This window comes from Pelophylax lessonae (assembly GCF_965119305.1).
Source record: "Pelophylax lessonae genome assembly, chromosome: 7".
Taxonomy (NCBI): Eukaryota; Metazoa; Chordata; class Amphibia; order Anura; family Ranidae; genus Pelophylax; species Pelophylax lessonae.
In genome coordinates, this window is record NC_138774.1 from 33,889,406 (window position 1) to 33,913,213 (window position 23,808).

A 23,808-nucleotide genomic window follows, 5' to 3' on the forward strand; every position below is an offset into this window, starting at 1 on the left:
CAAGTTGTTAAACCCTGAAGATTAGAGGGTAAATGGGGTGCCAGGAAGGGCCCTGAAGTTGCTCAGCAGTGCAGTCTTCTATAAAGGACAGTTACCTCAGGAAAGGAGTGCCTTAGGAAGCTAAAAGGACTCTTTCACAGTCAAAGGCAAAGTAAAGTAAGTGGCCTAACCGTGACTAGCTCAAACAGCGCTAACCAGCGTCAGTCAGCGTTAACCAGCGTCATTCAATGTTTTCTATATCGTCCCAGCATATTGTGCATAGTTCAGTTTAATTAGAGTATCCCACCCATCCCTTCTCCTATCCAAGTTCCTAATAAAACATAAAAAACAAAGACTAGACTGGTCCTTGTCTAAAGTAAAAACACTTGGAAACATGTCAGAATGGTCTACTGTTGCTAATGGTAACCCAGGGGAACCCACACACAGCAGCTCCCATGGGAATAGTGCTACAGATGCATCATTGGTTGCTCCATCATTGGCAGCTACCAATGGCCAAGACCTGAATGTAAGGGGCCAGGGAAGCTGGCTGATATCATTGATCAAATATGGCCATGCCCATATTTAGTCATTGCCATTATCTAGCAATCCCACCCCTTTGTTTAAATTCAGCTGTCAGCCAGGGATTGTACCAACTGGTGGCTGAATGGGATGGGGATGCATCATTGGTTGATCCCCCATTGGAGGCCACCAGTGGCAGAGAACTGTATATAAACAAAAGGACTGGGGATGTTGGCTGGCATCATTGATCAAATATGGCCCTACCCTTTGTTCACATTCAGCTATCAGCTGGGGAATCTCCCAAGAGATAGCTGAACAGTGCTTGGGATGTTTTATTAGTTGATCTGTCATTGGTGGCAGCGTTTGTTTACATTCAGCTATCAGCCTGGGATTCTCATGGCTAGTATCTGAATGAGGCTGGAGATGCATCTTTGGTTGATCAGTCATTGGTGGCCACCGGTGGTCAAGAACTGAATATAAACAAAAAGGCTGGGGATGCTGGCTTGCATCATTGAGCAAATATGGCCATGGCAGGAATTGATTGGTTGCATTGATGTTGATTCAGTTTGCATTAATGTTTGCAATCTTTTTGCAAACCTTTGGATGCATTTGCCATGCATGCTTGCTCACCACTAACTACTGTACTATCAGCTATAATATGGGTTGGATATTTAAGAAACTGCAAAGCTATGTAATTTATATTTTTTCCCTCTTTCGTTTTATCTTACGGCAAGCATGTCATCCAAAACAAGGTACCAATAATCAGAGGTATATTAACAAAAGAATTGTAACAAATCTACAGACTTTTATTCCTCTTCACAATAAGACATCGTTAAAAATCACATTTCACATTATTGCGTGCCATTACAGAGTTCCCTTTTTCTTTATACACATGTATCCCAAGATGCAATAACCTACATCGGTCTAAAAACCTCCCGAATTACTTATTTAAATCGTACCTACTTGTTAGTATCAGTGTTTCCCAGATTAAAACTGCTGCTTCGAGAGAAAAAGAGGCGGTAGTAAATTGTTTTGTTTTTGGACCTAATCCAACCATGGGGATATGAAGAATTTCCATGGTCAATGTTTTTACCCAAGGGTTAGAATATCAATAAAGATCCACAGAAAGTTATCCCTTAACTGGTTATAAAGCTACACAAATCATCTAAAATGGTCCAAAAATTCAAGGTCACTATTGATGCAATGGTGAAAACATAGAACAACTGGCTAATAAGTATCTAATGCAAAGGTAGTACAGCATCCCAGCAGAAGAACAAAAAGGGCAGGGATAGCCCCCCTTAATTTAAGTTCCTCTTCATAATTTTTCTTTAAATGTTGATTATGATGCATGATCCAACTTTCTTAGTGTACTTTTTTAGCCCTGATAAAGGGGACATTAGGAAACTGCCAAAACAAATTGGCACTTATAGGTAGAAAAAAATATTTCTCAGAAAATAGTGTGATAGTCCATGTTTTTTCTTATTTAAGAAATAAATACCTGAAATGGATTTTAAATCTGAACTCCACAATAAGCAAATATTGCCCAAATACATTCATTATGTTTATTTTTCCTGAATTCTTGGTGTGTTTGTGTATTTCTTCCAGATTTGGGCAATAATATATTGTAAAATTTGCCTTTGCTCCTGTGCAGGGGTTTCCCATCGTATTGACAGGTCACTGCTGCTCTCTCTCCTTGTGTGGGGTGACAGGCCTTGTAGGGTTCTGCAGCAGCCAGCAGTGTTGGGCCTGATGGGCCTCTCCCATAGCTCTTCTATGGTCTATGTACGGCTTAGTTATTATATCACTGCTAATATGGTAATATCTGGGTTTGCAAAGGCATTTAGTGCTCACAAAGTGGATTTATATCATCTGTGACTATTAGGGAATATATTTACATGAAAGTTTTTGTGCAATCCTCACTTTAACACATCCTCAGTCTATACAAAACCACAAAATTAGCTCTGGTGTTACACTTTTAGAAACCTTTCACATCCTGACACGTCATGCAAAAAAGACTGGGAAACAGACAAGAATTAGGATGCAAGCCAGAAACCAATGTGTATTGCAAGCTATAGGCTGCTTACATACCCAAAATATGATGTCTCAAAAAGGACTTCGGTATAGTGAAAAGTAACTAGGGTACAGCAATGGGTGAGTGCTCAACTCCAATCTATAGGGGCACTAAAGCCCCACAATGCATTTGTTAAGTTGACAGCAATTAAAAGCATGTTTAAAAAAGAATGGTCTCTATTTTTTACTTTAAAAGACCTTTTCCTTTATAATACTTTTCTCCTCAAGGTTGGAGTTGAATGCTCACCCTTTGCCATACCATATTACATTTTCCTAAAGTGTCAGACTCAGACAATAACACAGAATGTTTTAATATTTCATAAAAAAAGAAACAATTCACCAGGTATAGTAGCCAAGGGCAGAAGGGTTGGTTTACTAAAGGCAAATAAGCTGTGCACTTTGCAAGTGCAGTTGCTCCAGAGCTTGGTGAAAAATGTGAAGCTTCACTTTGCAAAGAATAGCCAATCACATGCAAAGAAAATGTAAAAAAAGCATTTTTGATTGCACATGATTAGATGATTGGAGTCAGCAGAGCTCCCCCTCATTAACTAATCTCTGGAGCAACTGCACTTGCAGAATACAAATGCACCTGTAAAGTGCAAAGTCTATTTGTCTTTAGCAAATCAACCCCTTTAGAGTTCTATGAAAACCTAATTGTGAATAGTATTTTTTTTTTAGCCACATTAGATATGCAGAAAGCAGTAAGGGTGCAACACCAATCGTGATACAGTTCAGAGTGGTTTGTCATTAGATAATGATTAAATATATAAGAGCCCACGCGTTTCAGAGGTTCACGCACTCTTCCAACATTAGGGCTTGATTGTTGTGCAACTTCAGAAATGCTTGAACCCACAGAGACATAAATGTGTTACTATGTTATATATTAGCACAAATAAGTATTGCAGCATGAGCTTTTATTGCTCGTGCTAACTTTTTGCTAACCACGTTAGGACCGGAAGGACTTGCCCCCTTCCTGACCAGGCCCTATTTTGCAATTCGGCACAGCGTTATTTTAACGGACAATTGCGCGGTCATGCGACGCTGTACCCAAATAAAATTGATGTCCTTTTTTTCCCACAAATAGAGCTTTCTTTTGGTGATATTTGATCACCTGTGCGATTTTTATTTTTTTGCGCTAGCGAACATTTTGAAAAAAAAAAAAAACAATATTTTTCACATTCTGCTATATAACATTCTCAGAAAAAGTAATTTAAAAATCAAAATTTTTTAACATTTTAGGCCAATTTGTTTTCTGCTTCATATTTCTGTTAAAAAAAATCCCAATAAGCGTATTTTGATTGGTTTGCGTAAAAGTTATCGTGTCTACAAACTACGGGGAAAGATTTATGCCATTTTTATTGTATTTTTTTTTACTAGTAATGGCGGCAATCTGTGATTTTTTGCGGGACTGCGACATTGCGGGGGACAGATCGGACCCCTGACTGACATTTTTGGGGGGACCAGTGACATTACTACAGTATTCAGTGCTAAAAATATGCACTGTTACTGTAAAAATGACATTGGCAGGGAAGGGGTTACTATTATGGGTGATCTTGGGGTTCTAACTGTGGGGGGGCTTGGCTTCTGAAATGACCATAGAGACATGTGATGCTATATAGAAGGATCACATGGGCTCTGTGATCATTTCAGCGAGAAGGACGGTCAGCTGTGTTTACAACAGCTGCCCGTCCTTCTCTCTCAGTGGAGAGCAATCACGGGTGTCAGGCAGCAATCGGAGCCGCCTCCCCGCTGCATCGGCTTCCCCGCTGATGAGCGGGGTCAGGAGCGCGCCGCCGGCGGCGTGCGCTCACCCCCTAGCCTCCCAAGAGCGAGCGCTGTACATGTACGGTGATTCGCCTGGGAGCGGCTGCCTGCCGCAGTACATCTGCGGCGGGAGGTCGTTAGGCGGTTAATTTGGTATTTATAAACATTTTCTGTTTCTCAAGGCATTTCTGAAGTTTCAAAATATAAAATCCCTGATGAAGAGTGTGTGAACCTCTGTAACGTAATGGCTCTCTTACGCTATTGATTATCCTATTATAAAAAAAAAAAAAACACTCGGGTGCTATCACCTTTGGTGTGGCATCTCTATTGTTTTCTACATATTTGGATTTTCTAAGGACCCCTCAATTATTTTTCTGAAATAATGGCTCAAAAAGGGCTTATGTATAGTGAAAAGTAACTATGGTACAACAATGGGTGAGTGCTCAACTCCATTGAGTGCTCACTCTAAAAGAGCATGCCTAAATAAGAATGATTTCTCTATTTTTCTTTAAAAAACACGGGAGCACCCCAGCACTGGACAATATTAAAAAACAGGGGATGCAGCACCTCCTATGCATGTTTTCCAAGAGACATTGGATCAGTCATTCTCAACCATGTTCCGAAGAACCCTTGAATTTCCTAAAGAGGTTGTAAGGGTTTCCTTGTGGGTGCCTACTGACCTCCCATTTGAAGGTGCCTCCAGAGCTAGGGACATGATGCCACAGATCTTTTTAGCTGTCTCTAAAGGGGGCATTATGACCACCACTGTAAGGGGAGGCATTCTTACCACTATCAATGTAAGGGGCGTTTTCCCATAGACTCGAATGAATTGATTTTATCAGGGGATCCCTGAGACCCAAAAAGTATCTGAATGGTCCCCCTGGGGTAAAGAGGTTGAGAAAGGCTGCAGTAGATCATTGATTAGCAAACAAACACCCCCTTTCGGGTTCACTGAAAACACACTGACCAGGGACTGAACAATAAAAATTATCTCTTGTTTATTTATTGCAATAGCCAATCACAGTTTAGAAAACATATTGTAAGTGCAGTGGGTGCAGATTACTCCAGGTGGTAGATCATGACTGTTCCCTGCGGGGAGAAGCCAATGTTAGGGGGATTGTTTCAAGGCTTCACAAGTGTGGCTTCCGGTGGAGACAGGATTTTGTGCTTGAATAGGAGGGCTCTAGTGGCTGATATGAAGTTTAAAGTGCCATAGATTATATGAGATTACAATATGAGATCCAGATTACAGAGACAGAGGAGAATGTCAAGACACATTGGAAAAAATTGGAATCAAGATCATGAGAGAAAAAGGGAGATCAATGAGAGACAGACGTATAAGGGCGAAACATAGAAAAATGGGCTTGGGAAGACACGTTCTGGAAGAGTGGTGGTAAAGAAGGAGAGGCCACACAGTGTACTGACAGCTATGCAGTAAAAGAGAGCATCCTGGTTCCTTCTGGGAAACTGCTGGTTGGTGTGACTTCTCTACTTGTAAAGAAGGTGAACCATGCTCCCGTCACAGCTGTTCCTCCCAAGCTTGTCACCTCCCTCGGCTACCAAACACCTGGCAAGAGGGAGGCCGGGTTGATACAGAGAAGAGACCGCCCCCGAGGAGTTTGGGTAGTGATTGTCAGAACAGTTTTCACGAGCTGTCACGGACTGCTTCCTGCGAGAGCGCAACTGTTGACGCAGTTCCATAACCCGCTCTTCTTTCTATGTGAAGAAAAGGGAATGAACAAGTATTATAAAAATTAAAAAGGCAGAATGAAAAATCTGTAAAGAGATGTGTGACATGTTACTGCCCTCTGATTGGATCCGCATATGATGGGGCATTAGACTGGGGCACTATCTGGCTCTCCGCTCCTGGAGGACTCTGATCTTTCATTATCCCTCATCTCCTGTATTATTCTGAGCTGCTGGAGGATTATGTTCCTTCCACTATCTAACACTCCTCTCCTGACCCCACATCAGAGACCCCCTTACATCAGAGAGTCCCCCTTACATCACAGACCCCCCACACAAAGCCCCCTTACATCAGAGCCCCCCCTACACAGAGCCCCCACATCAGAGAGCCCCCCTTACATCACAGAACCTCCACAAAAAGCCCCCTTACATCAGAGCCCCCCCCCCCACACAGAGCCCCCCACATCAGAGAGCCCCCATTACACCGTGGATCTGAGGCTGAGCTGTGTGTGATACACAGCTCGCCTCAGACTGCCTCAGTAGGTGACCGAGGCACAGTCGCACAGCGGGAGGTAAGCGACGGCCACGGCCTGTGTTAACCCTGTCCAGGCCGTGGTCGCCACTTACCTCCCGCTGGGCAGCCTGAATCGCCTCATCTTCTGCGAGCTGTGATGGCCGCACGGCGCCCTTGTTGCCCATGGCGCCCTGTGCGGCCGCACAGCTCGCACACCCCAAAGGCCGGCCCTGCCTTCTTATACTCTGTCCTGCTGGAGGACTCTTCTTTTTCACTATCCCTCATGTCTTCTAAATACTATGTTCTGCTGGAGGACTCTTCTCCTTCACTATCCCTCATGTCGTCTAATAGTCTGCCTGCTGGAGGACTCTTCTCCTTTACCATGTCCTGTAATAATCTGTGGCATTATTTACTGAAATCCCTTCCCGTCCAGCTTGGGCATCCCTTTGACTGGGCTATTATAGCCAGGGAATGGGAAGGTCTGCATGATCACTTGACCACTGTGATTGGGTATCACAGAGGTCACATGATCTGAAGACATTCCTGCTGGCTCCTGATCATTACTAGACACCAGAGCTGTCTTTGACAGCTCAGTCACTGTGTTGGGAACATGCAGTGAGCGTGCTTTCAGCACAGAAACCTTCACCGCCCATAGACGCCTAAGCCTACATTCTTTGTTGTGTCACATATGTGTTACATCAGCAAGAGGTTAAAATGTTTTAGCTACACTTTTTTCTATATTAATAGCGTTTTTTTTTTTTAATATATATATTTTATCAAAGTTACATTTGATTTGATTTGGCTGTATTTTTGGGTAGTGCGGTTCTGTCGCTCACCTCAGCGATAATCCGGCCCAGTTCCTGGTTCTCCCGCTCCAGTAGACGGGACTTTTCCTCTTCATTATTATTGGTGGATGATCCAGTCTTCAGAGTATCCTGCTGCTCAGACTGCCACTCTCCCCGGGTGATAAGTCTTCTCATCTGGACAATGACATGAAGAAGATCACATGTCAACTAAATGCAGTTAAAAACGACAACTTTTTTTTTTATAGAGCTTAAAGAGATCCTGTCATCAACATTAAAACCAAGTATTTGAAATGCTCACTTGTAATATTTTTTCTTCTCCTAAATTATTTTTGGATCACTTGTAATGTGCTTTTGAACTTGCTAGAATTCTGACTTTTTCAGGAAGAGTCAATTCCCTAGCATAGCCCCTCCTTACATAGCCTACTCTTTTGGAGTGTCTAATTACTGTATGTGCTGGCCCAGCTCCTCCACCCTTCCCCTCACCTCCCTACAAAACCTTTATGCAGCTGCTGGGAAGAAGCCGTGGAAAATATTATACATTTTAAAAATTCCATAAAATGTCACTTATAGGAAAGCTGAACTTCCAGGATAAGCAAGTATTGTTCACTGTAAATACAAGAACCAGGTGTATTCTTCTTAAATCTCGGTGTGATTTGTGTATTTCTTCCAGATCTGTGCAGTCATCCAGTGTGAGACTTTTTCTTCCTGTAATAAAGACCGCTCACTGATGCTCTCTCTCTTTGTGCAGGGTGACTGGTCTTGTCTCCACCCCCTCCTGTAGTTTTCTGCAGGCAGTCTGTAGTGGGTGGAGCCTGTAGGGCCCCTCCCACAGCTTTGCTCTCTTTGTTTGTGCAGGGTGACTGGTCTGTTCTCCGCCCCCTCCTGTAGTTTTCTGCAGGCAGTCTGTAGTGGGTGGAGCCTGAAGGGCCCCTCCCACAGCACTGCTCTCTCTCTCTCCTTGTGCAGGGTAACTGGTCCTGTCTTCGCCCCCTCCTGTAGTTTTCTGCAGGCAGTCTGTAGTGGGTGGAGCCTGTAGGGCCCCTCCCACAGCTCTGCTCTCTCTCCTTGTGCAGGGTGACTGGTCTTGTCTCCGCCCCTCCTGTCATTTTCCGCAGGCAGTCTGTAGTGGGTGGAGCCTGTAGGGCCCCTCCCACAGCTCTGCTCTCTCTCCTTGTGCAGGGTTACTGGTCTTGTCTCCTTCCCCTCCCGTAGTTTTCTGTAGTGGGTGTAGCCTGTTGGGCCCCTCCCATACTTTGTCGCTCTCTCTCCTTGTGCAGGGTGACTGTCTGGTCTCCGCCCCCTCCTGCAGTTATCTCAGGGCAGCCTGTAGTGGGTGGAGCCTGTAGGGCCCCTCAAACAGCTGTGCTCTCTCTCTCTTTGTGCAGGGTGACTGGTCTGGTCTCCGCCCCCTCCTGTAGTTTTCTGCAGGCAGTCTGTATTGGGCGGAGCCTGTAGGGCCCCTCCTACAGCTCTGCTCTGTCTCTCTCCTTGTGCAGGGTTACTGGTCTTGTCTCCTCCCCCTCCTGTGGTTTTCTGCAGCAGTATGTAATGGGTGGAGCAGCCTGTTGGGCCCCTCCCACAATTGGTCTCTCTCTCTCCTTGTGCAGGGTGACTGGTCTGGTCTCCGCCCCCTCCTGCAGTTTTCTTTAGGCAGCCTGTAGTGGGTGGAGCCTGTTGGGCCCCTCCCACAGCTCTGCTCTCTGCACAGGCTATGTACAGCACTGCGATGATGTCACGTCGACTTTACCATGTAATATCTGGGTTTCCCAAGGAATTTAGTGCATACAAAGTGCATTTGTATCCTTTGTGGCTATTGAGGAATACATTTAAATGAAAGTTTTTGTGACCAGGGATCAGCTTTAAACTATATAAAAACCCAATCAATAAAATCTTATGCTGCGTACAGCTTACTTAAAGATATTTCCTGGTGATCCTGCCATGAAGGTCCTTGTTCAGGCACTTCCTGTTAAAGGATGACAACGCTCTGTCCCTATCCCCAAACTGCTCTCCACTGTTGTCACCCCATCACATGGTCTTTCTACAGATGCTACATTAGCCAGACATGATCCACTGTTGTCACTATTTGGAAATCGGTCCTGAGAAATGCCATGCAGCCATCTCTGGAGTGCTTGGAGATCCCTGGTGGTCCTGCCATGAAGGTCCTTCTTCAGGCACTTCCTGTTAAAGGATGACAACGCTCTGTCCATATCTCCCAATTGTTCTCCTCTGTTGTCTCCCTGTCACATGGTCTTCTTATGGATGCTACATTAGACAAGCTTGATCCACTGTTGTCACCATCTGGAAATCAGCCCTGAGAAATACCATGCAGCCATCTCTGAAGTGCTTGGAGATCCCTGGTGGTCCTGCCATGAAGGTCCTTGTTCTGTTGCTGTTAAAGGATGACAACGCTCTGTCCCTATCTCCCAATTGTTCTCCTCTGCTGTCACCATGTCACATGGTCTTCCTACAGATGCTTCATTAGCCAGACATGGTCCACTGTTGTCATCATCTGGAAATCAGCCCTGAGAAATACCATACAGTCATCTCTGAAGTGCTTGGAGATCCCTGGTGGTCCTGCCATGAAGGTCCTTCTTCAAGCACTTCCTGTTAAAGGATGACAACGCTCTGTCCATATCTCCCAATTGTTCTCCTCTGTTGTCACCCTGTCACATGGTCTTCCTATGGATGCTTCATTAGGCAGGCATGCTTCACTGTTGTCATCATCTGGAAATCAGCCCTGAGAAATACCATGCAGCCATCTCCGAAGTGCTTGGAGATCCCTGGTGGTCCTGCCATGAAGGTCCTTCTTCAGGCACTTGCTGTTAAAGGATGACAACACTCTGTCCCTATCTCCAAATTGTTCTCCTCTGTTGTCACCATGTCCCATGGTCTTCCTACAGATGCTACATTAGGCAGGTATGGTCCACTGTTGTCACCATCTGTAAATCAGCCCGGAGAAATACCTTGCAGCCATCTCTGGAGTGCTTGGAGACAAGAAGTGGCTACAAAGAGGCTGCAGGAGATCAGCAGTGCTGAGACTTGTTGAAGGGCGAAATAGGTGAAAAACAAGCATTGCATAAAAAAATAAATAAATAAAAAAAAAATTCAACTGTTTTTATACACAATGCTTTAGCAAACTAAACGCCATACAGTTAGGGAACATATCTAATTGACTAGCCCATTTATATCTTTGCTACCACAATGCACGGCGATGCACTTTCCATGAATGCTGCACTGTGGCGCCATTTATTTTAATAAATGATAACACACTATAGTCTGTTGCATTGTATTGCATTCCAAATTTTGTGACACGTCCAAAAATGCCTCGGCAGCCCTTTATTTTCACCGGGCTGCCCTAACGCAAAGCGTGGTAAAGCACCTTAAAAATGCAAATGGTCCTTAATTGGCTACCAGACCACAAAGGAGAGCCATCAACTAAACTAACCCACATGAATCCAATTTTCTCAAAAGACTCGTTTGACTTAAAGTGGATCATTAAAAATCACACTTTGCAAAAATCAATAAAGCTTGTGTCAGCATTTTACATTTGTATTCTGAGTTGGAAAAAAAAGTAGAAAAAAAAAAAAAAAACTCCCTCTTGAAAAGAAAATGAAACAGTTGCTGCCTTGTGCCAAGTCTTGTCAAAGATACGCTTGTGGTCATTTTAAGTCATTAGAGACACACTGTGGTTACTGTACATAGTTACAGCTAGTCTGGTTGAATAAAAGACACAAGTCCATGTAGTTCAAGCAGAAGAAGGGGATTATATATATATATATATATATATATATATATATATACCGTATATACTCAAGTATAAGCCGACCCGAATATAAGCCGAGGCACCTAATTTTACCACAAAAAACTGGGAAAACGTATTGACTCGAGTATAAGCCTAGGGTGGGAAATGCAGCCGCTATTGGACCCAACTGGACCACCACGAGACCCAAAACAGGGGCTGTGGACATGGTACAGGAGATGCAGGGCTGTGGGCATGGTACAGGAGATGGTACAGGCATGGTTCAGGCATGGCACAGATGGTTCAGGCATGGCACAGGAGATGGTACAGGCATGGCACAGATGGTACAGGCATGGCACAGATATGGCACAGATGGTAAAGGCATGGTACAGGAGATGCAGTGCTGCAGGCATGGTACAGGAGATGGTACAGGCATGGCACAGGAGATGGCACATGCATGGCACAGATGGTACAGGCATGGCACAGATATGGCACAGATGGTACAGGCATGGCACAGTTATGGCACAGATGGTACAGGCATGGTACAGGAGATGGTACAGGCATGGCACAGGAGATGGTACATGCATGGCACAGATGGTACAGGCATGGCACAGATATGGCACAGATGGTATAGACATGGCACAGATGGTACAGGAGATGCAGATACAGAGAATCTCCTGTACCATGTCCACAGCACTGCATCTCCTAAAGAGATGCAGGGGCTGCAGAGGAGTCTCACTTACCTTTCCGCCTTACATTTAAAAATGGTGCCATTTGGCGCCAACACGTCATTGCGCATGCGCCGTCTCCCCGGGAATAGCCAAACGTGTACAGGCTATCTCGAGCAGCGGCGCATGAGCATTGATCGGGGAAAAGGTAAGTGAGACCGTGACAGAGAAAAGCCGAGGGGGGCTTTTTCAGTGTAAAAAAAAACATGCTGAAAAAAGTCGACTTATACTCGAGTATATACGGTATATATATATACTGTACATACACACACACATATATATAATCCTATACCCCACAGTTGATCCAGAGGAAGGCAAAGAAAAACCCCAGTAAAGCATGATCCAATTTGCTCCAGCAGGGGAAAAAAAATTCTTCCTCATTCTCCAAAAGGGAAAAGGCCGGTTGACTTCAGCTAAAAAGGTCTGCAAGGCACATCCATAGTGCAGTACTACCATGGAAACGGGGGGGGGGGGGGGACTAGGCGCTAAAGTGAATCAATAAAAATCAAAAAAGATGGCAACCTGTATATAGAATGAAAATGTATAAAGTGCAGCGCTGGTAAATAATGAAAAATAAAGTGCATATAAAGTGCAAAGATAAATAATATCTATGTGACAATTGATATAAAACACACATATGATATAGCCAAATAGTACAATGATAACACTGGCTGATCACTGCAAATAAATAAAAGAAAGTCCAAGGTGAGTCCAAAATGTGAAGTGAAAAGCATCAGCATCTTCAAACGTTATTCCATGAGAATATTCAAACTCGTGCACAGAAACCACCATCAATATCAGAGGGGGGCTTACCGAATAAAATGGACTCACCTAAGCTTACGCCTAGTGGGTCAAAACCAGCATGTATAGATGGATAAAGAGCCAAAGGACATCAGGATGGGCTTCCACCGTAACAACAGCATCAACTGATTAATCACTTGGATACAAATAGTTCCCACAGTAGAAAATCCAGATAGAATTGGGGGCCACAGTTTCTTCTCCACATATACACGTGCTGGTAGACCTCGCCTGAGATCTGGTCCATCAGATTAATCAGTCCTCATTGCTAGACTCTGGTGGGGACCCTGCATTAAGGGATGATTTTTATGGGAATTTTGATACGCTCCCAAATTTAAGGTGGGGCTTTAATGGGGAACTTGATGTAAGGGGGCTCTGATGGGGACCCTGAAGTAAGGAGGGACTCAGATGTAGGGGGGATTCTGATGGGGACACTGGTGGAGACCCTGCAGTAAGACCCCACGGGGAGTTGTTGGGGACCATGGACCCTCCATTGGACGTTTGGCGGGGTCTCCAGCTTCGGTATTTCCTCTGGGGGGCCCTTGCCTCCCCAGTATCTCTCGACCACTGACCAACCTGGAGCGGATCTGCCGCAGATGGGAACCGACGCGACACACCCTTTCTGTCGATTATGTGGCGCTGAACATTCCCCCCGCTGACTTTTCCCCCGTTTCTCGCTCACTGGGAATCTGACCTCCATACCACTTTCACAAATACCCAAAGAGACAAGATCCTCTTTGCACATAAACCCTCTATCGCCACTAAGATCCAGGAAACGGGATACAAAGTCCTCAGCCGATGGTATAGGGTGCCATCTTTCTTGCATCGTTGTTTCCCGCAGGTATCAGATAAATGCTGGCGCTGTAATGACGCCACAGGGACAATGTTCCATATTTTTTGGGAATGCCCACTGGTGAAACCGTTTTGGCAAGCGGTAGCCGGCGTTATCAAACAACTTACTAACGTGGACGTGGCGGATGATCCTGCAGCATGTTTGCTGCACCTCACCCGACGGCCATTTAAAAAATACAAGTCCTCTCTGACTATTCAGCTTTTAAATGCTGCCAAAGCCTGCTGGAGATCGCCTGATGCACCCACGAGGTCTTTATGGTTTTCTAAGGTGGAGGAGCTTCGGGACATGGAAGACTTGTCGGCTACTCTGTATATTCGGGAACAGGCTTTTCGGGACAAATGGGGACCGTGGGACTACTTCGCGTGTACGGATGCTTACCTTCTAGAGCTCTCTGTCTCCGGCTAGGGCTCCGGGGGTGCAGGGGGTATGGGCCTGGGGACCCGGGTCTTGCCAGCCCCTTCAGCTTCCTCCCTGCCCCCTTCCTCCCTTCTTCCTTCCCTCTTGTGCTTTTCTCCTCTTCACCCTGTGGTTCCTGCCACCTTCCCCCTACTCTCCCATCTATATGTATCCGCACTTTCTCCCCAAGTCTGGGGTCTTCTGTAGCTTATATCTCGACTGCTTGTTCATTCCCTGACTGACTCCATGGTTAGGAGTTATTGTTTCTTGCTCCTGTTCTATACAGGAGCCCGTCTGTCCGTACTACCTTGGTACCTGACACTCACAAGTTTTGTATAACTGAGGTTGCTTACTTGTCCACCAATCCACCAATCTTTGTTACATTTGATATGTCTGTTACTATGCACATCCGGGAGGGGTCTGACCCCACCTTTCTGGTCCAGTTGACTATGTTCATTGTACAGCTGCTGTAACCTTTGACGAAACTCTGTTTTTGATGCTGTTGTCAGATTGCACTGCTTCATTTTTACCTGATGTGCCTTAACCGCCTATTTACTGCGGCAGTCAGCCCCTCACAGGCAAAGTGACATAGTACTACGTCGCTCGCCTGTGAGGCTCTAGGGGGCGAGCGCGAGGCCGCCGGAGGCGCGCTTCCGCCCCCGCTTGTTCCCTAAGCAGTCCGCGCGAGTGACCGGCAGACCCAATGTCCGCCGGTCAACCGCGATCTCCCAGTGGAGAGGGAGAAAGGCAGGTGGCTAATGTAAACAAAGCCGCCTGTCATTCTCCCCTGTGTAATAACAGAGATCATACGGTCAGGGCCGGATTAAGAGCATCATGGGCTTGGTGCTGAGGATTTTGAAGGGCCTTAAGGGCCGTGCCTTGGCATGCACTCAGAGGAGAAAGGGTGCAGCCATGCATGCCTAATTCAACATGGGATGCTGTCTCTGAAGCCCATAAACACATCCATGCATCGGCAATTGTCCCTCCTTGTCCGGCCTTCATGCTGTGTGGGGAGGTTCTGAGGGAGCTGCCAGGGGAATCGAACATAGAAGCCAGACTTCTGTGTTTACAAGTGACAGAAGAGCGGTAACAGTGAATATGGCCAACCCGGGGCCTATATAAAGGTAGGGGCCTGGAGCTGCAGCTCCAATAGCCCCTACGTTAATCTGGCCCTGCATACGGTCCTGCTATGTAGGATCGTATGTCTCTGTTGTTACACCACTAGCCACACCCCTTTACAGTTAGAAGCACGCCCATAGGAACACACTTAACCCCTTGCTCTCTAATAAAGTTAACCCCTTCCCTGCCAGTGTCATTTTTACAGTAACAGTGCATATGTATAGCACTGATTACTGTAGTAATGTCACTGGTAACCCCAAAAGTGTCAAAAATGTCAGTCAAGGGTCCGATCTGTCCGCCGCAATGTCGCAGTCCCGCAAAAAAAAAAAAAATCGCAGATCACCGCCATTACTCGTTAAAAAAAAAAAAAAACACCAAAAATGACAGAAATCTTTCCCTTAGTTAGTAAACGCAATAACTTTTGCGCAAATCAATCAAAATACGCTTATTGCATTTTTTTTTTACCAAACATATGTAGCAGAAAACAAATTGGCCAAAAATGTTAAAAAAATTAGATTTTTACATTTTTTTGGGGGGAATTTCATATAAAAAAATTTGAAAAATATTGTTATCTTTTCAAAATTTACGCTCTTTTTTTGTTTATAGCACAAAAAGTAAAAATCGCACAGGTGATCAAATACCACCAAAAGAAAGCTGTGGGAAAAAAAGGACGTCAATTTCATTTGGGTACAGCATCGCACAACCGCGCAATTGTCCGTTAAAGTCACGCAGTGCCGAATCGCAAAATAGGCCCTGGTCAGGAAGGGGGTAAAATCTTCCGGGGCTTAAGTGGTTAACTCTGTTTGTATTGTAACCTCTTATTAAATATTGAAAAAATTTGCCCAAATACTGGAAAGTTCGGGGACCCCTTGCCTTATAACATGGCAAAGAATGACCCCCCTTGAAGTTCCCATGGTGCCGGCACCGTACACTGCCCTGCGGTTATAAATAGCACTTCTATGCACTGGGCGCCCGTACGACCTCTGACCTCTCTGCTGGTTTCCTGGCTACAGGGATCCCCGCGGAGCTATGAATCCCGCTTATTTATTTACTTTATAACCCATGTGATATAGGTAAAGGCGAATAAGCCGTCACCATGGCAACTGCAACCTGTAAAAAGATCTGCGCAAGTGTCACCGGTACACGTTTCAATGTTACCAGAGAGGTTAAGCCCTTTCTAAGTCAATAACTGCAGCTCTAAAGGAACGGCCGTCCCTCGTTTAGTGTAAACAACCTTAATTGGGAGATCCGGCCTAATTAAAAATAAGATCTTGTGTTACAGCTAGTGTTGAGCGAACACGGACTGTATTATTCGTGTTCGTACCGAATAATTGGATTTTTTGTACCCGAACACGGACACGGACACTTTACTGTATGTTCGGGTAAAAATCCGTGTTCGGTCGTTTTATTTCCGGGTTTTGCATGCTTTGGCGCTCTTTTCATGGCGGGCTTTCAACAGCCAATCAACAATCGTTTAACTGGTGTGCCTTAAGCCATCCCAGCCATGCCTGCAAATGTCTCAGTAGCTGTGATTGGCCGTCTGAAGCATGTGACCAAGTCTTTATAAGTTCGAGGCAGCCGCAGCGGCGTCATTATGCTGCTTAGATTCAGGGACAGAGCACACATCAACGTGCTGGCTGCTGATTAGGGAAAGATAGGCAGGAAAAAACCATTTGTGTCCGGATAGAATTGAGGGACAGGTCGGAGTGTTTAGGCAGGGCGAGTTGTAGGCATTTTAGGGATAGAGTCTGCTGAATTATATAGGGTCAGTGTCTTCTACAAACTACAATCGATATTGCTGTGTGGGGGGTGGGGTGAATCTGCACTCAATCCTGATCTACGATCTCTTCTCAATCCTGTTAGGGACAGAGTCTGCTGAATTTTAGGGAAACTGTGTTCTACAAACTACAATCGATATTGCTGTGTGGGGGGTGGGGTGAATCTGCACTCAATCCTGATCTACGATCTCTTCTCAATCCTGTTAGGGACAGAGTCTGCTGAATTTTAGGGAAACTGTGTTCTACAAACTACAATCGATATTGCTGTGTGGTGTGGGATTGGAGATAGGCAGGTGTCAGTGATCCACATCCATTTTTCTGTGTGTGAGCTGCAGTGAACACAATCTTTTTGGGCTGCAGTGAACACAATCTTTTTGGGCTGCAGTGAACACAATCTTTTTGGGCTGCAGTGAACACAATCTTTTTGGGCTGCAGTGAACACAATCTTTTTGGGCTGCAGTGAACACAATCTTTTTGGGGTGCAGTGAACAAAATCTTTTTGGGGTGCAGTGAACACAATCCTTTTTGGTGTGCAGTGAACACAATCTTTGTGGGGTGCAGTGAACAAAATCCTTTGTGGGGTGCAGTGAACACAATCTTTTTGGGGTGCAGTGAACAAAATCCTTTTTGGGGTGCAGTGAACAACATCCTTTTTGGGGTGCAGTGAACACAATCTTTTTGGGGTGCAGTGAACAAAATCCTTTGTGGGGTGCAGTGAACACAATCTTTTTGGGGTGCAGTGAACACAATCTTTTTGGGGTGGAGTGAACAACATCCTTTTTGGGGTGCAGTGAACAAAATCCTTTTTGGGGTGCAGTGAACAAAATCATTTTTGGGGTGCAGTGAACACAATCTTTTTGGGGTGCAGTGAACACAATCTTTGTGGGGTGCAGTGAACACAATCTTTTTGGGGTGGAGTGAACAACATCCTTTTTGGGGTGCAGTGAACAACATCCTTTTTGGGGTGCAGTGAACACAATCTTTTTGGGGTGCAGTGAACACAATCTTTGTGGGGTACAGTGAACAGAATCTTTGTGGGGTGCAGTGAACACAATCTTTGGGGGGTACAGTGAACACAATCTTTGTGAGGTGCAGTGAACACAATCTTTGTGGGGTGCAGTGAACACAATCATTGTGGGGTGCAGTGAACTCAATCTTTGTGGGGTACAGTGAACACAATCTCATACTGAAGGTTTGAGGGTGCTGCCTGTTCCATACTCCCCCTACTCCTCATCTAGCCTTTTAGGGGTACAAACAATAGTAATTGGGGCCTAGTGTGGTTGTGTACGTGTGATATACATACACTTTTTTGGGATCATATTTTCTATTCCGCTATTTAATCAAAAACCTTTGGGGATCAGTTAAATTGGGGGATAGTCTGTGTTGGTACGTGTGAGAGAGATCCACCTTTCCAAGTTGTTGGGGTTCATCTCATACTTCTGAAGGTTTGAGGGTGCTGCCTGTTCCATACTCCCCCCTACTCCTAGCCTTTTAGGGGTACAAACAATAGTAATTGGGGCCTAGTGTGGTTGTGTACGTGTGATATACATACACTTTTTTGGGATCATATTTTCTATTCCGCTATTTAATCAAAAACCTCTGGGGATCAGTTAAATTGGGGGATAGTCTGTGTTGGTACGTGTGAGAGAGATCCACCTTTCCAAGTTGTTGGGGTTCATCTCATACTTCTGAAGGTTTGAGGGTGCTGCCTGTTCCATACTCCCCCCTACTCCTAGCCTTTTAGGGGTACAAACAATAGTAATTGGGGCCTAGTGTGGTTGTGTACGTGTGATATACATACACTTTTTTGGGATCATATTTTCTATTCCGCTATTTAATCAAAAACCTCTGGGGATCAGTTAAATTGGGGGATAGTCTGTGTTGGTACGTGTGAGAGAGATCCACCTTTCCAAGTTGTTGGGGTTCATCTCATACTTCTGAAGGTTTGAGGGTGCTGCCTGTTCCATACTCCCCCTACTCCTAGCCTTTTAGGGGTACAAACAATAGTAATTGGGGCCTAGTGTGGTTGTGTACGTGTGATATACATACACTTTTTTGGGATCATATTTTCTATTCCGCTATTTAATCAAAAACCTCTGGGGATCAGTTAAATTGGGGGATAGTCTGTGTTGGTACGTGTGAGAGAGATCCACCTTTCCAAGTTGTTGGGGTTCATCTCATACTTCTGAAGGTTTAAGGGTGCTGCCTGTTCCATACTCCCCCTACTCCTAGCCTTTTAGGGGTACAAACAATAGTAATTGGGGCCTAGTGTGGTTGTGTACGTGTGATATACATACACTTTTTTGGGATCATATTTTCTATTCCGCTATTTAATCAAAAACCTCTGGGGATCAGTTAAATTGGGGGATAGTCTGTGTTGGTACGTGTGAGAGAGATCCACCTTTCCAAGTTGTTGGGGTTCATCTCATACTTCTGAAGGTTTGAGGGTGCTGCCTGTTCCATACTCCCCCTACTCCTAGCCTTTTAGGGGTACAAACAATAGTAATTGGGGCCTAGTGTGGTTGTGTACGTGTGATATACATACACTTTTTTGGGATCATATTTTCTATTCCGCTATTTAATCAAAAACCTTTGGGGATCAGTTAAATTGGGGGATAGTCTGTGTTGGTACGTGTGAGAGAGATCCACCTTTCCAAGTTGTTGGGGTTCATCTCATACTTCTGAAGGTTTGAGGGTGCTGCCTGTTCCATACTCCCCCTACTCCTAGCCTTTTAGGGGTACAAACAATAGTAATTGGGGCCTAGTGTGGTTGTGTACGTGTGATATACATACACTTTTTTTGGATCATATTTTCTATTCCGCTATTTAATCAAAAACCTTTGGGGATCAGTTAAATTGGGGGATAGTCTGTGTTGGTACGTGTGAGAGAGATCCACCTTTCCAAGTTGTTGGGGTTCATCTCATACTTCTGAAGGTTTGAGGGTGCTGCCTGTTCCATACTCCCCCCTACTCCTAGCCTTTTAGGGGTACAAACAATAGTAATTGGGGCCTAGTGTGGTTGTGTACGTGTGATATACATACACTTTTTTGGGATCATATTTTCTATTCCGCTATTTAATCAAAAACCTCTGGGGATCAGTTAAATTGGGGGATAGTCTGTGTTGGTACGTGTGAGAGAGATCCACCTTTCCAAGTTGTTGGGGTTCATCTCATACTTCTGAAGGTTTGAGGGTGCTGCCTGTTCCATACTCCCCCTACTCCTAGCCTTTTAGGGGTACAAACAATAGTAATTGGGGCCTAGTGTGGTTGTGTACGTGTGATATACATACACTTTTTTGGGATCATATTTTCTATTCCGCTATTTAATCAAAAACCTTTGGGGATCAGTTAAATTGGGGGATAGTCTGTGTTGGTACGTGTGAGAGAGATCCACCTTTCCAAGTTGTTGGGGTTCATCTCATACTTCTGAAGGTTTGAGGGTGCTGCCTGTTCCATACTCCCCCTACTCCTAGCCTTTTAGGGGTACAAACAATAGTAATTGGGGCCTAGTGTGGTTGTGTACGTGTGATATACATACACTTTTTTGGGATCATATTTTCTATTCCGCTATTTAATCAAAAACCTCTGGGGATCAGTTAAATTGGGGGATAGTCTGTGTTGGTACGTGTGAGAGAGATCCACCTTTCCAAGTTGTTGGGGTTCATCTCATACTTCTGAAGGTTTGAGGGTGCTGCCTGTTCCATACTCCCCCTACTCCTAGCCTTTTAGGGGTACAAACAATAGTAATTGGGGCCTAGTGTGGTTGTGTACGTGTGATATACATACACTTTTTTGGGATCATATTTTCTATTCCGCTATTTAATCAAAAACCTTTGGGGATCAGTTAAATTGGGGGATAGTCTGTGTTGGTACGTGTGAGAGAGATCCACCTTTCCAAGTTGTTGGGGTTCATCTCATACTTCTGAAGGTTTGAGGGTGCTGCCTGTTCCATACTCCCCCTACTCCTAGCCTTTTAGGGGTACAAACAATAGTAATTGGGGCCTAGTGTGGTTGTGTACGTGTGATATACATACACTTTTTTGGGATCATATTTTCTATTCCGCTATTTAATCAAAAACCTCTGGGGATCAGTTAAATTGGGGGATAGTCTGTGTTGGTACGTGTGAGAGAGATCCACCTTTCCAAGTTGTTGGGGTTCATCTCATACTTCTGAAGGTTTGAGGGTGCTGCCTGTTCCATACTCCCCCCTACTCCTAGCCTTTTAGGGGTACAAACAATAGTAATTGGGGCCTAGTGTGGTTGTGTACGTGTGATATACATACACTTTTTTGGGATCATATTTTCTATTCCGCTATTTAATCAAAAACCTTTGGGGATCAGTTAAATTGGGGGATAGTCTGTGTTGGTACGTGTGAGAGAGATCCACCTTTCCAAGTTGTTGGGGTTCATCTCATACTTCTGAAGGTTTGAGGGTGCTGCCTGTTCCATACTCCCCCCTACTCCTAGCCTTTTAGGGGTACAAACAATAGTAATTGGGGCCTAGTGTGGTTGTGTACGTGTGATATACATACACTTTTTTTGGATCATATTTTCTATTCCGCTATTTAATCAAAAACCTTTGGGGATCAGTTAAATTGGGGGATAGTCTGTGTTGGTACGTGTGAGAGAGATCCACCTTTCCAAGTTGTTGGGGTTCATCTCATACTTCTGAAGGTTTGAGGGTGCTGCCTGTTCCATACTCCCCCTACTCCTCATCTAGCCTTTTAGGGGTACAAACAATAGTAATTGGGGCCTAGTGTGGTTGTGTACGTGCGAGATACATACACTTTTTTTGATCATATTTCCTATTCCGCTATTCAATAAAAACCTTTGAGGATCAATTGAATTGCGGGATAGTCTGTGTCGGTACGTGTGAGAGAGATCCACCTTTCCAAGTTGTTGGGGTTCATCTCATACTTCTGAAGGTTTGAGGGTGCTGCCTGTTCCATACCCCCCCTACTCCTCATCTAGCCTTTTAGGGGTACAAACAATAGTAATTGGGGCCTAGTGTGGTTGTGTACGTGCGAGATACATACACTTTTTTTGATCATATTTCCTATTCCGCTATTCAATAAAAACCTTTGAGGATCAATTGAATTGCGGGATAGTCTGTGTCGGTACGTGTGAGAGAGATCCACCTTTCCAAGTTGTTGGGGTTCATCTCATACTTCTGAAGGTTTGAGGGTGCTGCCTGTTCCATACCCCCCCTACTCCTCATCTAGCCTTTTAGGGGTACAAACAATAGTAATTGGGGCCTAGTGTGGTTGTGTACGTGCGAGATACATACACTTTTTTTGATCATATTTCCTATTCCGCTATTCAATAAAAACCTTTGGGGATCAATTAAATTGCGGGATAGTCTGTGTCGGTACGTGTGAGATCCACCTTTCCAAGTTTTTGGGGTTCATCTCATACTTCTGAAGCTTTGAGGGTGCTGCCTGTTCCATACTCCTCCTCCTCCTCATCCATCCTTTTAGGTGTACAAACAATAGTAATTGGGGCCTAGTGTGTTTCTGTACGTGTGAGATACATACACTTTTTTTGATCATATTTCCTATTCCGCTATTCAATAAAAACCTTTGGGGATCAATTGAATTGCGGGATAGTCTGTGTCGGTACGTGTGAGAGAGATCCACCTTTCCAAGTTGTTGGGGTTCATCTCATACTTCTGAAGGTTTGAGGGTGCTGCCTGTTCCATACCCCCCCTACTCCTCATCTAGCCTTTTAGGGGTACAAACAATAGTAATTGGGGCCTAGTGTGGTTGTGTACGTGCGAGATACATACACTTTTTTTGATCATATTTCCTATTCCGCTATTCAATAAAAACCTTTGAGGATCAATTGAATTGCGGGATAGTCTGTGTCGGTACATGTGAGAGAGATCCACCTTTCCAAGTTGTTGGGGTTCATCTCATACTTCTGAAGGTTTGAGGGTGCTGCCTGTTCCATACTCCCCCTACTCCTCATCTAGCCTTTTAGGGGTACAAACAATAGTAATTGGGGCCTAGTGTGGTTGTGTACGTGTGATATACATACACTTTTTTTGGATCATATTTTCTATTCCGCTATTCAATAAAAACCTTTCTAGGGCAAGATCTTAAATTACAGAAATATGAGGAGACCGTCAAATAAGGGCCGTGGCCTGGGTCGTGGTGCTGCTGGTAGAGCTCCTGTTGCAAGGAGAGGACATGGTCGATCTGTGCCAGCTACACGCACAAGTGAAACACCTTCCTCAAGTGTGAGTAGGCGACAGAACCTGCATCAGTATTTGGTAGGGCATCAAACGCCCCTAGAAGTGATGAGGCCAGAACAAGTTGAGGCGATAGTAGATTGGTTTGCTGCTGACAGTGCCTCCAGTTCCTTCACATTGTCTCCCACCCAGTCTACTGCAGAAAGGTCAGAGTTGGCACCTGCAGCCAATGTCCAACCGTCTTTCACCTCACCCCCTTGCAAATCAGGCCAGCAGTCTGAGCCCCAAGCCATACAGCAGTCTCTTATTCTTTTTGAGGACTCTGTCAGCAGGGTTTCCCAGGGCCATCCACCTAGCCCTGCCCCAGAAGTGGAAGAGATTGAGTGCAGCGATGCCCAACCACTTATTCCTCAAGATGAGTACATGCAAGGATCATCGCAGCACGTCTCCGATGATGACGAAACGCAGGTGCCAACTGCTGCGGCGTTCAGCATTGTGGAGACCGACAAGGAGGGCAGGGGTGAAGACTGGGTGGAAGATGATGTGGAGGACGATGAGGTCCTCGACCCCACATGGAATGAACGTCATGCAGGTGAACTGAGTAGTTTGGAGGAAGAGGCGGTGGTCGCACAGAGCCACCAGCACAGCAGAAGAGGGAGCAGGGTGCAGAAGCGGAGCGGCCGTGCCCTAGACACTACGCCCGCTACTGCCCAACGCAGCAAGGGAACGAGCGCACCAAAGTCAGCTCAAAGGAGTTCTCTAGCGTGGAAGTTCTTTAGAAAATGTGCTGATGACAGGACACGAGTGGTTTGCACCCTGTGCAATCAGAGCTTGAAGCGAGGCATGAACCTTCTCAACCTGAGCACAAC

The 23,808-nt window shown here is 45.0% G+C and overlaps 1 protein-coding gene across 1 annotated transcript in view; it reads right to left on the reverse strand.

Moving 5' to 3' along the window:
• Window positions 1-5,306: 5,306 nt before the first annotated feature.
• GABBR1 (gamma-aminobutyric acid type B receptor subunit 1) overlaps window positions 5,307-23,808 on the reverse strand; it is a 330,834-nt gene continuing 312,332 nt past the window's right edge. Inside the window, exons 23-24 of the mRNA XM_082263684.1 lie at window positions 7,369-7,512; window positions 5,307-6,048 (exon numbers count right to left, since the gene is read on the reverse strand). Of these exons, the coding sequence (XP_082119810.1) occupies window positions 5,821-6,048; window positions 7,369-7,512 (372 nt within the window). The 3' untranslated portion in view covers window positions 5,307-5,820. The remainder of the gene's footprint in view (window positions 6,049-7,368; window positions 7,513-23,808) is intronic.